The sequence below is a fragment of the Gobio gobio genome, assembly GCF_949357685.1.
Source record: "Gobio gobio genome assembly, chromosome: 13".
NCBI lineage: Eukaryota > Metazoa > Chordata > Actinopteri > Cypriniformes > Gobionidae > Gobio > Gobio gobio.
The window spans coordinates 41727703-41741008 of record NC_137106.1 but is presented as its reverse complement, the minus strand read 5'-3'; the positions used below and the strand labels follow the sequence as shown (position 1 = coordinate 41741008).

The 13306-nt window shown below is 43.0% G+C and overlaps 1 protein-coding gene across 2 annotated transcripts in view; it reads right to left on the bottom strand.

Annotated features, from left to right (window-relative positions):
- The window catches only part of lgals8b (galectin 8b), a 99296-nt gene that overhangs the window by 16507 nt on the left and 69483 nt on the right, over positions 1-13306 (bottom strand). For both annotated transcript variants that reach the window (XR_013817711.1, XM_079832394.1), the window contains exons 3-8: positions 9207-9417; positions 8905-9024; positions 8411-8437; positions 8198-8286; positions 7957-8122; positions 146-291 (exon numbers count right to left, since the gene is read on the bottom strand). Coding sequence is in view for 1 of the 2 variants with exons in the window: in XM_079832394.1 (XP_079688520.1) it covers positions 146-291; positions 7957-8122; positions 8198-8286; positions 8411-8437; positions 8905-9024; positions 9207-9417 (759 nt within the window). In the remaining variant the exon portion in view is untranslated. The remainder of the gene's footprint in view (positions 1-145; positions 292-7956; positions 8123-8197; positions 8287-8410; positions 8438-8904; positions 9025-9206; positions 9418-13306) is intronic.

Here is a 13306-nt window from a genome sequence, read left to right as displayed (position 1 = left end):
AGTGAAAAAGGAATGCACTCAAGCTTGCGGTTCTGTATTGGTATCAGTATTGTGCATCCCTATTTAAAATCGTAAATTGCTGAGGAACACTCGAAAGAAAAGTGAGAAAAAAATCGAAATATCATTCTGCTGTTTGACATCTCACCACAATTGAACATTCTGCAGTTCCACGTCACCCAGAATCTCCAGCTGATCAATGGAGCCCAAGTCCTGCACTCTGTGCTTGTAATCCAGCAGGTGGGATCCGTTAACTGCTATCTTAAACTGATGAAGCTGACATAGGATGATCATCTGACAAAATGAAGCAAAAAATAAGTTTATTGTTCTCCATTTTTACAAATATACCATTCTTGCTTATGAAGACAAATAAAATAACGTCTCGGTTACGGATGTAACCCTCGTTCCCTGAGGAGGGAACGGAGACGTAACGTTAGTGACTAACGAATGGGGGTTTCGCTTAGAAGCCTATCATCTTCGAGCTTAGAGAAAACGCCCAATGGCGTGCCAATGCCATGGGGCATGCGGAATTTGCATACGTAACTCCGCCTCACCGCGTGAGTATATAAGGAAGTACGAGGCAATATCGCATTGTTACCTGCTTGAGGAGCCAAGACTGAACTCCTGCGTTCCAGGTAGCACAACTGAAGTGGCAACGGGACGTTACGTCTCCGTTCCCTCCTCAGGGAACGAGGGTTACATCCGTAACCGAGACGTTCCCTTTCGTTCAGTCACTACGACGTAACGTTAGTGACTAACGAATGGGGGTCCCAATATAATCCCGCCACTCAGCTGTCTTCCAGCGCCCTGCGTAAGTGTGAGTACCCTGTCGTAAGACTAAGACGGACGAAGGACTCCCACTTAACACAGGAATACCAAGGTACACTGGGAAGCATATCCCAGTGAGGGAAATGCCAAGATGCCTGCCCGTGGGGAGGACTTAAGAGACACATATGAGCCGGTAGGGGCTGCATATGGAAGATCTCTAGGGTACCAGCCGAAGGTGGATTTTTAACCCTAGGGGTGGCGGGGACACGCCAAGGGAAGAAACCCGCTCACGGAGGCTTACGGTGAAATACACATGTGGGGGTCGCCGGAGGGGAACCATGCACATGGGGCACCTGGCCGGACATGAGGGTCTGGGCTCGAAAGGGCAGACTGAACTGATGTCGGCGTCGACAGTGCTGGAGGAGCTCAGGGCTCTCGGGGAGCTACCTGAGGAAAAAATCGAACGTATCCAGTCCGTGGAGTGGAATGGCGAGCAAGCGAAGACACCTGAGCCGGGTCCATTACCGGCCCCTCGGGGGGGCGAGTACATAGTCGGACACTGGCTCCACTCAGAGATTGTAGAATCTGGCGAATGTATTGGGTGTCGCCCAGCCTGCAGCTCTGCAGATGTCTGCTAGCGAGGCGCCATGCGCTAAAGCCCAAGAGGAGGCCACACTCCTAGTGGAGTGTGCCCTCACACCAAGGGGACATGGGCGACCTTGCTGCTGGTAAGCCAAAACAATGGTGTCCACTATCCAGTGAGACAGCCTTTGCTTTGAGAGAGCACTTCCCTTCCGCTCTCCACCATAACAGACAAAGAGCTGGTCTGAGGTCCTGAAACACTGCGTCATGTCTACGTAGGCGCGGAGGGCGCGTACTGGACAGAGCAATGCCAAGGCTGGGTCTGCCTCCTCCAAAGGCAGCGCTTGCAGGTTCACCACCTGGTCCTTAAACGGAGTGGTGGGAACCTTGGGCACATATCCAGGCCGGGGTCTCAGGTTCACGTGAGAGTTGGCCGGCTCGAACTCCAGGCACGCTTCGTCAACCGAAAATGCCTACAGGTCCCCGACCCTCTTAACGGAGGCCAATGCGGTCAGCAGAGCCGTCTTCATAGACAGGAACTTAATATCAACCGACCGCAAAGGCTCAAAGGGGGGTCTCTGCAGAGCACTTAACACTACTGCGAGGTCCCAAGAGGGTACGAGAGGAGAGTCTCCTTGCTCCCCTCAGGAACCTGATGACCAGGTCGTGCTGACTTACCTTCTTGTTCTCCAAGAGATCGTGGTGGGCAGATATTGCGGCCACATATACCTTGAGGGTGGAGGGAAACAGCCTTCGCTCCAGCCCCTCTTGGAGAAATTCAAGCACGGACCCGATCGGGCATTTCCAGGGGTCTTCTTGGCGGGAAGAGCACCAGGTGACGAAGAGGTTCCACTTCAATGCATAGGCATGCCCTATGCCCTAGCGGAAGTGATGGTGGCGACCACCGTAGGTGGTAGGCCACTCAAACCTGCCGCGCCCCGTCTAGGAGCCACACGTGGAGGCTCCAGAGGTCGGGACGCGGGTGCCATAGGGTGCCCCGTCTCTGAGTAAGGAGGTACGGTCTCAGAGGAATAGGCCAGGGAGGGGCTGTCGCAAGGAGTAGTGAGTTCGGGGAACCAGGTCCGGCCGTGCCAGTACGGGGAGACCAAAAGGACCTGCTCCTTGTCCTCCCTGATCTTGCACAGGAGCTGTGCGAGTAGGCTCACTGGGGGGAACGCATATCGGCCAGGGTGAGCCATAGGTGTCGCTCCTGGACCACATTTGTGGACATCACCTGACCCAGGGAGCGTGCGGTCACCTTCGTCGCCCGGAGAGCGAGGTCGGTGGCGGCACGCAACTCATTGCTGAGTCCTGGGTCAGCCCCCCCCTCGTGCATATCACACAGCAACTTGGCTTGGTAAGCCTGAAGAGTTGCCATGGTATGCAAAGAAGCGGCGGCCTGCCCCGCAGCTCTATAGGACTTCGCCACCAGGGATGACGAAAACCTACAGGCTTTGGAGGGGTGCTTAGGGTCACCACGCCAGGACGAAGCGCTCTGAGGACACAGTTGCATCGCAACAGAACGTTCGACTGGGGGGACCCCAGTGTACCCTTGAGCCGCGGCTCCATCGAGGGAGGTGAAGGCGGAAGAGTTCGCCAAACGTTCACGGGAAGACAACGGGGACTTCCAGGAACGCGCGATCTCTTCATGTACCTCGGGAAAGAAAGGATTTGGAGGAGCGGTCGGACGGGTGTCCGAGCGCGCCGCCCCAAAAACCAATCGTCCAACCGCGAACGCTCAGGCTGAGGCGGAGGGTTCCACTCCAGTCCAAGCACTGCGGCTGCCCGAGACAGCATGGCTGTCAATTCTCGGTCCGACTCGGGCAATGCTGGCGCACCCGAGGGTGGCAGCACAGCCGAATCATCATCCTCAGATGACTCCAGCCCACCTTGTGATGCGGCGATAGACATCTCCTCATCCTCCGCCGTGCCAAACGCCACAGTCGGGACAGCAGGAGCCGGCCCCGATGTAGACGCTTGAGCACGGGCCGGGTCAGGTGTATGAGAGGGGGGTGTGGGCGGAGGAACTAGCGTCGGAGCTTTGTTCCACACCGTCACCCTCAGATCACCCTGGTCACCAGCCAAAGTGCCGCCTCCAGAGGAGACCGCAGATTGGGGGGTGACGGAGGGGACTCTCGTTCCGGCATCAGCACGGAATTCACGGAGTCTCGATCGAAGCACTGAGAAAAAGCGATCTACCGCACCCAGAAGTGCACAGACGAAACATCCTGAAAAGGACGTGTCACGTGCAAGCTCTTTTATGAGAGGAAACTTTGCAGTCGATGCCGAAGCGCCCAGGGAAACACACACCAGCTGGATGCAGACCACTGCACAGATCAGCAGGCAGGAAGTATGCGATCACTGGAACGCGCCGTCACACCAACACCGACTGGAAAGCTGCTCGTCTCGAAGAAGCTGACAGAGTCTCAGAAGGCTGTAGGAGTGAAGAGGTAGGTACTCTTGGCTCCGAAAGCAGAAACATAATGCGATATTGCCTCGTACTTCCTTATATACTCACGCAGTGAGGCGGAGTTACGTATGCAAATTCCGCATGCCCATGGCATTGGCACGCCATTGGGCGTTTTCTCAAAACTCGAAGTTGATAGGCTTCTAAGCGAAACCCCCATTCGTTAGTCACTAACGTTACGTCGTAGTGACTGAACGAAAGGGAACTGAGACAATCTATATAGAGAACCGTGATCATAAATCATAAATCTTTAATAAAAATGTTGTGTTTTTACTTGTGTTTAAATTCAAACCACACATGATTAAACTTGATTGGTTCTGTAAGGTGGAAAATCATCTGCTTTATTGTTAGACCAAGATATTTGAAATTGTCTCAACCCCCTCCCCCTTAACGCCATCAGAAGGGCCAGTTGGGATTTCACCTTTGGTACAGTGGGAGCAGTTTCGTCTGATTGGTTACTTTCAAACGTCTCACGGTTTGGTCTGATTGGTCAGTTTTGAAAGAGTCATATTTGTGTTTGGTGACATCAGGGAAGAGCAACATGACATCATGACTTTGCGTAAACATACACGCCACTTTCTAAAGCTAAATGGCGTGTTATCTGTACGCATTTTGAGCTATCCGCGTGTATGTCTACGCCGTGTCATTCCGTGTGTATGTGTACGTCGAAACGAACCATAATCTCTGCGTGTGTGTCTACGCCGTGTGATTCCGCGTGTATGTCAACGCCGTGTGATTCCGCGTGTATGTCTACGCCGTGTGATTCCGCGTGAATGTAAATGGATTTATAAACATACTAAATTATGTTAAATGTAAATGTAAAAATGCTGAATGTTTCTTGTGATGGGTAGGTTTAGGGGCAGGGGCAGTGTGTGTGTATGTGTGTGTGATGGGTAGGTTTAGGGGCAGGGGCCCCAGGTGTGTGTATGTGTGTGTGTGTGTGTGTGTGTGTGTGTGTGATGGGTAGGTTTAGGGGTAAGGGCAGTGTAGGGGGATAGAATGAAACGGCATTGATAAACACGCTAAAAAGCGATTATGCGTCTTGATAGCACGCCAAAATGGCATAGCGAATTGGCGCGCCATACATACGCTATTTCATGAGATCAGTCTGGGAAGAGGATAAAAGAAGATCCGAACTGTAGCTCTGGCTCTTTTCATTCGACTCGCTGATTCATAATGCTTCGAAGCTTCATGATGCCTTGTTTTGAAATCGTCATCAATATATAAGTCGTTATTTAGGGGTTTTTTGCGCACAAAAACTATTCTCGCCGATTCATAAAGTTATTTTAGAACCACTGTAGTGAGATGGACTTTGTAACGACGTCTTTAGTACCTTTTAAGGGTCTTGAGAGTGTAAAGTGCCATTGTGCCAATGGAGGCCTTTCAGAGCCATCAGATTTCAACTAAAATATCTTCATTTCTGTTCCGAAGATGAACGGAGGTCTTACGGGTGTCAAACGACATGAGGGTAAGTAATTAATGACAGAATTTTCATTTTTGGGTGAACTAACCCTTTAAATGTTAAATTAGGCCTATTGTAGTTGGGTTAGGTGGCTTAGGTTTTATTGTGAATTTGTTAAGTAAATTGTGTTTTGTATCCATTTATATTTATATATTTACGTAAACTTTAAACTTTTAATAAATTGTTCCATTTAAATAATTTTTCTTTTTAATAAACATTCTTTAAAATGTCATCCAATGTTGTTTTGTGGCTCTTTTTTATTTGTTATTTTAAAGTATAGGTTCAGGCACCGGTACCGTATTAAAAGTATTGGTTTGGCACCGGTATCGTTAAAAACCCAAATGATACCCAACCCTATTTATTATACAGCAAAACTTTTAATTCTGCATTTTGACATTGACTCTGCAATAGGTCTATCTAGATTGTAATTTATTTCTGTTGTAGTTGTGTCTTCAGCCATTTTGGTGTGTTCAATTTTATTCAGTTTTGAACCCATTTTTATGTTTGAATTTACATTGTGAAAAGCAAGGTTGTGTTCCATATTGTGGTGCTCAGCAATTTTAACATAGTATCGTCATCATATAAGCGTAGATGTAGATGGACCAAAATAAACCATTAAAATATCTAAATACTGTAAGTATTGTGATACTTGGTGCCACAGTGACACTCTTGTCCCAAAAAGTATTGCTATATCACAATATGGAATGCGTTGTACCACGGGGAGTCATTTTTCCCTGTTGCACCTACACAAAATTTAAGGGGTTTTCCCCCACCTGCCAAATCCCACTTTAACCACTGCTTAAGGCTGATTTATACTTCTGCTACTTCCGTATCCTCTGCGCCGCAAGTTACATTTAACTAAATATTTAACACGGTTTTCATTTATTTTTCTGCGTTGTTGTCCAATGTGCAATTATACATGCAGACCGCTAGTAGGCAGTGTCCACGGGCATGTCTATGGTGTAACCCACAGTATCAAGGCAAAAGCCAAAGAAGAAGCAGCTTGTTGTGTACATTGTCGGTGTAGCAGCAGCAGTGATGGCGGTTGTATCTAATACAAATTAAGCATCTCTAGTTGATTAGTAGAGTTATATAAGAGGCGATCTGGCGCTGGAATGTATTTTTGAAATCATGCAGAGTGCTCGTGGCTGCTGTTTTCAGTATCTGTGGCTCATACACAGACAAGCGTTTGGATCGATTGCTGTTGCGGAGACTTTATTAGTTCCGTTGAAATCACTAAACGAAATGCACCCAAATGTGTCCCTGCTCTTGATATACAATCACTGATTAACATCTTTGGTTTTAATGAGAAAATAAATAAATAAACTATACAATGGTGGATTAGAACCTCTGGGATGCTTAACAAAAATTCTACCACTAGACCACCAAGAGCTCACACACACTCACAGTGGATCTATGTATTTATTCACTAGCATAAGAAATCTCTGGACTACAAAATATTGTGTTATATAACAGATGTAAGGATGAAACTATCATCCCATTTTTTGGACACACACACACACACTCCTATCGCAGATTTTTTAAATTTATTTATTGACCTGAGGGAGGGGTTCTGGCAGACCGATCACAGTGCTTGCGGTCCGCATAGAATTGACGCGTTGTTACATTTTGGGAGAGGTGCACGTCAGGGTACGTTGTAGGCTATGTGTGCAGCACACAGCCAACGTCGTAGCTACGATGTACACTCAACGCAGAAGTATAAATTGGCCTAATGGTCATGAAACCCCAAAACACTTTTTTTGAAATGCGAACAGATATGTATAGGTGTACATCACTGAAAACAGTAAAAACACTCATACATTTTACCAACAAGTGGAAATTGGTTATTTTTACGTTTTTCTGAGCAATTTCGTTCTTCCAGATTGAAAAGCAAAGTCGAAGCATCGTCAAGGTATCTGACCAGAGCGAGCGCGTTTCAAGTTTTTATGGACATATGTCATATACTCTATTTCTCTAAACATGAACCAAGTAGCCTTCTTTCTATGTTAAACTGACGCATCTCGTTTGTTCAGAGACTGGAGTGTTCTTAAATGTATTGAAAAAATTATTAGACCTTTTAAATGTTCTTCAGCATTTCTCCCTCGTTTTGGCAGTTTGTTGTTATATAGAGTTACACCGTGTCTACACCGGACACGAGCAGTTTACTATTATCACAGTAAAGCTGCTTTAAAACAATCTGTATTGTAAAAATTGCTAAATGAAGGTGACTTGACTTGACCAAAAGAATATCAGCTAGATGCAGGTAATGCACTCATTTAGTCGATCTCGCTCTCTCTACATAATACAATGAGCTTTAATGAAGCGACTAATTAATAGTTCTAAAGTGACGTTTTAGAATTAGTAATGGAGGCCTGGGCTCAACTGTCAAACTGTCAACTTGATATTTGAATCTGTGGCAGAAGGACAAAAGAGGGATTTTAAAGACACTCTGTTGTTGTTTCTTATTTATTTACACACTTGTGCTGTCGAACTGCTGTATAAACACATTATCACACTAGTAGGCCATCCTATATGGCTGTATATCAGCACAACTGTGATTCGGCCGTAGGCTACTTGTGTGATATTGCTCATGTATATATATATATATATATATATATATATATATATATATATATATACACACATTTAAGTCAACATAGGTGGCATGGGTCAGAGGTACCTCAAAGTAGGTTCCAGCTGAAAAGGGGAAGTATGGCAGTTCATGTTCCTCTGGGCCCCATGATTGGCTGAGAAGAGAGTTCCTGATAAGCATGTCAGATTTGATGTGCGAGTTAAGGTGCAGGGCGATGTTGTTTGATTGGCTGCACCTCAGGTTAACAGTGAAACTTGAGAAAAGACAAAACAAGATAATTAAAGGTGTCAAAGGGAAAAACTGTACAAAAAATAAGTTTAGTATCTACCTGTGAGGGAATAAGCTGATATGCCCTTTGATTGTTATATGCTGCCCTGGAATGACTCCTCTAAGTAAACTGCCCTTGTAAGGTATGCTCTGCAAAATGACAGTTTATGTTGTGAGTCATGTTTTTTAATCATGTTAATATGAACTAAGTGCAGAAAAAAATTAATGATGCAAAATCAATTGTTGATGTCAGATGCAGGGATGTTAAACTTACTTGGTCAGCTGATTTTGAAAATATTGCCTGTGCAAAAAGAGAAAATATGTAATTGGAAAGTTGAAATGCACATTATTTACCCTTTTCAACAACATAAAAGATTAATCTGATATGAAACATATACCACAGCACAGACTACCAGAAATTTGGACACACTGAATTCACTATTTTCATAATCTTTCATAATCTGTTTGTCCTTAAAAGCTTGAAATTTGTTTTGTATACAAATATACATTTTGAATATGATATGATTTATGCATACATGGAAAACTAACTGTTTAATACGGTTTAAAAAACTCAAAGTTGGACAGTGTGTGCACTGTAATCTAAGCAAAGGGTGGCTACTATGTTTTGTTTTAATAATATTGGTCACTGTCATTCCCCTACTTGAGTGTTGATGACTCTACTATTATACTAACATTTGAAAAATAACAGTAATAATAAAGAATGAGTAGGTGTGTCAACATTTTTGATTAGTAGTGTTTGCCACTTACTGAGTCAGGGATAAAGCCAATGGCATGCAGTTCTACTTTTCCAGAGACTGAAAATGTGTCGACCATCTCAAGAGGAATTCTGTGTTCATACTCCAAAATGTGAACACCATTTACTGCTACCTACAAGTAAATAAGGCAAATTCCTGTCACTTAACAAATCTAAAATCTCTCACTGAAAATACCTCTATTACAACAGCTACTATGAATACTAATTAATATCTGGGTTTAATGCTTTAAACCGGATAAGCTGAAGGCTATTAACCAGCTTTGTTTCTATCTGTAATGTAATGTTTCACACTCACTTTGAAAACGTCACAAAGTACTAAGATAATGGTCTCAAAGGATGCTCCTTGTTTAAAAGGCATGAGGTCCATATTTTCTTCTCTTCCCCAGTTTTCGTGTTGTAAAGAGTTGCACACGATCTGCGGAGAGCTGCTGAAGCGGGGATTGAAGTGAAAGGCAACATCCGCCCGTGGTTTTGTGCTGGAGCCACATGTCAATTCAAACTGAAACCTATGGAAGCACATACTGCATTACACTGAAATACTTTATAGCCTATGTCAAAATAAAATGGTTTTACAATTATTATTTTCTTTACATTATTGTAATTTAGAGAATAATTGGCAATTTTGGATACATTTAAAAGTATTTCTTAAATATGTATTTGTATATTTTCTTCTTCTTCTTCTTCTACAATGCTACACACCCATTCCTGTTTCTGATGATCTACCTAAAAAAAATACTATATCAGTAGCCATTTATGAACACTATTTATTCATATCACACATTTAGGCTCAGCTTTTAAAAACTCACTACAGTGTTCACTAGTCTCTGGGCTCACAGCGGACACCAATATTTTAACGATTCATAAAAGATATGGCCATCTGAGATTTTGGTATGGAGATAAATGTCCTGATTTTTTTTGGTAGTATTACACACTGAGGGCCCTATTTTGCACCCGCGCAAAGCGCGCTTTTCCCTCCACAGAAGCACGTCGCTAAACTAGTGAATGAACTTGCGCTACCTGGGCGGTTCAGCGCAAAAAAGGAGGCATGTTCCGGCGCAAACAATCCCTGGTGCTATTTTGCTGTTCCATTAAACAATTGCGCCACTGACCAGAAAAAACCTAGTCTAAAGTCAGTGGCGCGTTGCGCGTTGTTCATTATATTTTAAGGGCGCATGCTTGACCATAATGTAGCCTATAGCGTGCACAACGCGCATACACTTTGCTCATGTAATCTACACAGATGCAACAGTTATTTTTGCAAATCATAAATTGTTACACTAAAAAAATATGAACACATGAAATGACGGAAATCATTGTGGTGTGCCACGAAGATGTGAAAAAATAGGCATAAATCTAGCTTACAAATGATTCAGGCTAATTGTAATAATTAAGGATAAGACCTGTTTGCCCAATAGTGGCAAGACATATATGTATATAAGGACATCTGACAAATTGGTTTGTCCGTCAAGAACCAGGAAAAAAAATCGACTGAAAAACTGAAAAAACTGAAAGACTGAAAAAAAAAGACTGTGAAATCACCTTTACCATAATGTACAACATTACAACTTCACTTCTCTGTCTTTCACTGCTCTTACAAGAACATCAGTCTCCTCGGCTGTGAACCGCTCCTGGCGTGCGCCTGGTAAATACGCCATAATAATAGCAATCCATAATGGAACTTGCTCACCAGGGGCACGTTCAAAGCTCAAACCGGTGCGCAACGTTTTGCTACGGTTTCCGGTTGAACGTCATGTTTCCTGGAAACGGTGTGCAACGGTGTGCAACGGGTTTGAGATGCGTTTGATCTCGTTTGGTGGGTGTGTCAAAAATGACAGCCCAATCAGCGGCAAAATGTATATAAACCACGCAGTATTAAAGAGACAGCTCACACAATGGAAGTAAAGTTGTTTAATGTGTCCGCTGGTATTAGAAGACATGATTGTCGTAAGAGTTTAATATATATATATATGTATATGTATATATATATATATATATATATATATATATATATATATATATATATATATATATATATATATATATATATATATATTTATATATTTATATATATATATAATCAACATGATGATGTATTTATTTATATCTTTAGCTTAATTGCAAGGCAAGTTTATTTATATACCAAATTTCATATATGGTAATTGCTTGACATAAAGTGAGAAAGAAAATACAAGCTATTAAAAAAGTAAGAACTAGAAATAAAATGATTTAAGTTAGAATTGATTACCAGGAGATGAAAAAGGTTCATTAAATGGGATTGGGATGTTGTCTTTTATTCTGGACGGCAAGGGCAGTGATTGCATGTATTTTGCAGTATTAAACACGTATTTATATCGATTTCATCAGGCTCCGAAAATTCCACAAAAAGAACACAAAGAATGGCCTTCTCGGCTGCCATAGTTACAACTCTTGCGTCAACAGAACAGGGTGTTCAACGCAGCACCGTTACCGTTTAAAAAACGTTTTGCAACGTTTTGTCGGGGCTGAACGCAGCCCTGCTTTTAAAGGGAATGTTGGATGACGCTCGGATTGGTTTATTCACGTTACGCCCAAACCACACCTATGAATAATGAAGCTACTTCAGACCAACCCATTTTAGATTTGCGCCGGGCGCAAGAGCCATTTATCCCGCCGGGAAAATAGCAACAGCGCCGAGACCCGCCCACAAAGTTACTTGCGCTTCGCGCTTTGACACTTGCGTTTCAGATCGTTAAAATAGGGCCCTGAGTGTATGTTAGCATTTATTTAAGGGACCGTCTGAAAATTCCAACCACTATGTTAAAACATTGGCATGGTCCGAAAAAACAAAACACATACAGTACTCATTTATTCATAAAATATGAATGTTATTTTCACATTCCAATTGTTGAAGTATGTTCCTAGTGGCCACAGTGACTTACAGGTGATATGTCTCTCTTTATATCCATACAGTACCAGATGGTCCAAAATGCAGCAGCTAGAGTTCTTACTAGAACCAGGATGTATGACCATATCCCATCTGTCAACACTGCATCGGCTCCCTATTAAACATTGCATACAATTAAAAATATTGCTAATTACTTACAAAGCAATAAATGGTTTAGCTCCTCAGAACTTGAACAAGCTCTTAACGCATTATAGTCATTCACATCTATTGCGATCTCAAAACTCTGGTCAGTTGATAATACCTAGAATATCAAAATCAACTGCAGGCAGTAGATTGTTTTCCTATTTAGCACCCTCACTCTGGAACAGTCTTCCTAGGATTGTTCTTGGCATACATATACCACTATGACATTTCTATAATTCAATTAAATTTCTATAATTCAATTAAAGCAGCACTAGGAAACTTTTCAATATATATAATATAATATATTATATGAAATATAATATATTTTCAAGACTCTTGTGATGATACATCGACTTACAATAGGTTGAATGGCACGTCTGCCATAGCCTGACGGGGTCTGTATCGTTTTTAATCATACTTTTAAACTTCGGATTTCAGGTAGTAACCCGAGAACAAAAAGAACTACAAAATTCGACCGCTTTACGGCATATACGTCACCACCACCACCCCCACTTCCTTAAATTCGGACGTGCGAGCCCAACTATCATTTGTTTGCTGAATGTTATAGTCATGGCCGAAGCAGCACAGAAAAATAAGAAAGCAAAGGTTTTGTCGGAGGAAAGCAAAAAGAGGAAACGAGAAAGTGATCGGATTAAAGGCAGGACGAGTATCAACATTGGGCTAGCGTTTGCTCGTTGGCGTGAGCTGAAGGAGGAGGGGCTACATTCTTGCAAGTAAATACATGAGACGTACAAAATCATATTTTAGGATACCTAACATGTCTGTGATATTTGTTTATTTGTCTTGCCTCAAGCTATAATGCAAATCGATTTTTCAAATTTGCAGATTCATCTATGGTAGCTTGATATTATAATATTGACGATATATGGTTATTACCTACCACTCAAACAATGAATTGAAGTATCATATAGATTCTGTAAAACGGGAACCAATAGACTAGGCTACTATAATGACGCTGGCTTGTAAAGTGAGCATTACGATCATTTGGCGTTTGAAAAAAAATAAAACCCATGAAATTATATTCATATGATATGCTGAAACATATGCCACTGTACCTGGGATGAAGACATTTCACATGCAACGCAAGCAGAACACCTGCATGTGAACTCCTCCTGCAGTGTTCAGGGCTATCATGGTTGTCATGTCAACAAATGCACATGCGATGCATCCCCTGATGTAGAATGACAGAGTTTACGACAGTAGTAGAGGACAATACTGTTTCCCAACTGTAGGGGGACCCCGAGAGCAAAACCTACCTGGTGCTGCTTTAAAGCATGAGTCTCAAACTCACGGCCCGCGGGTCTCAT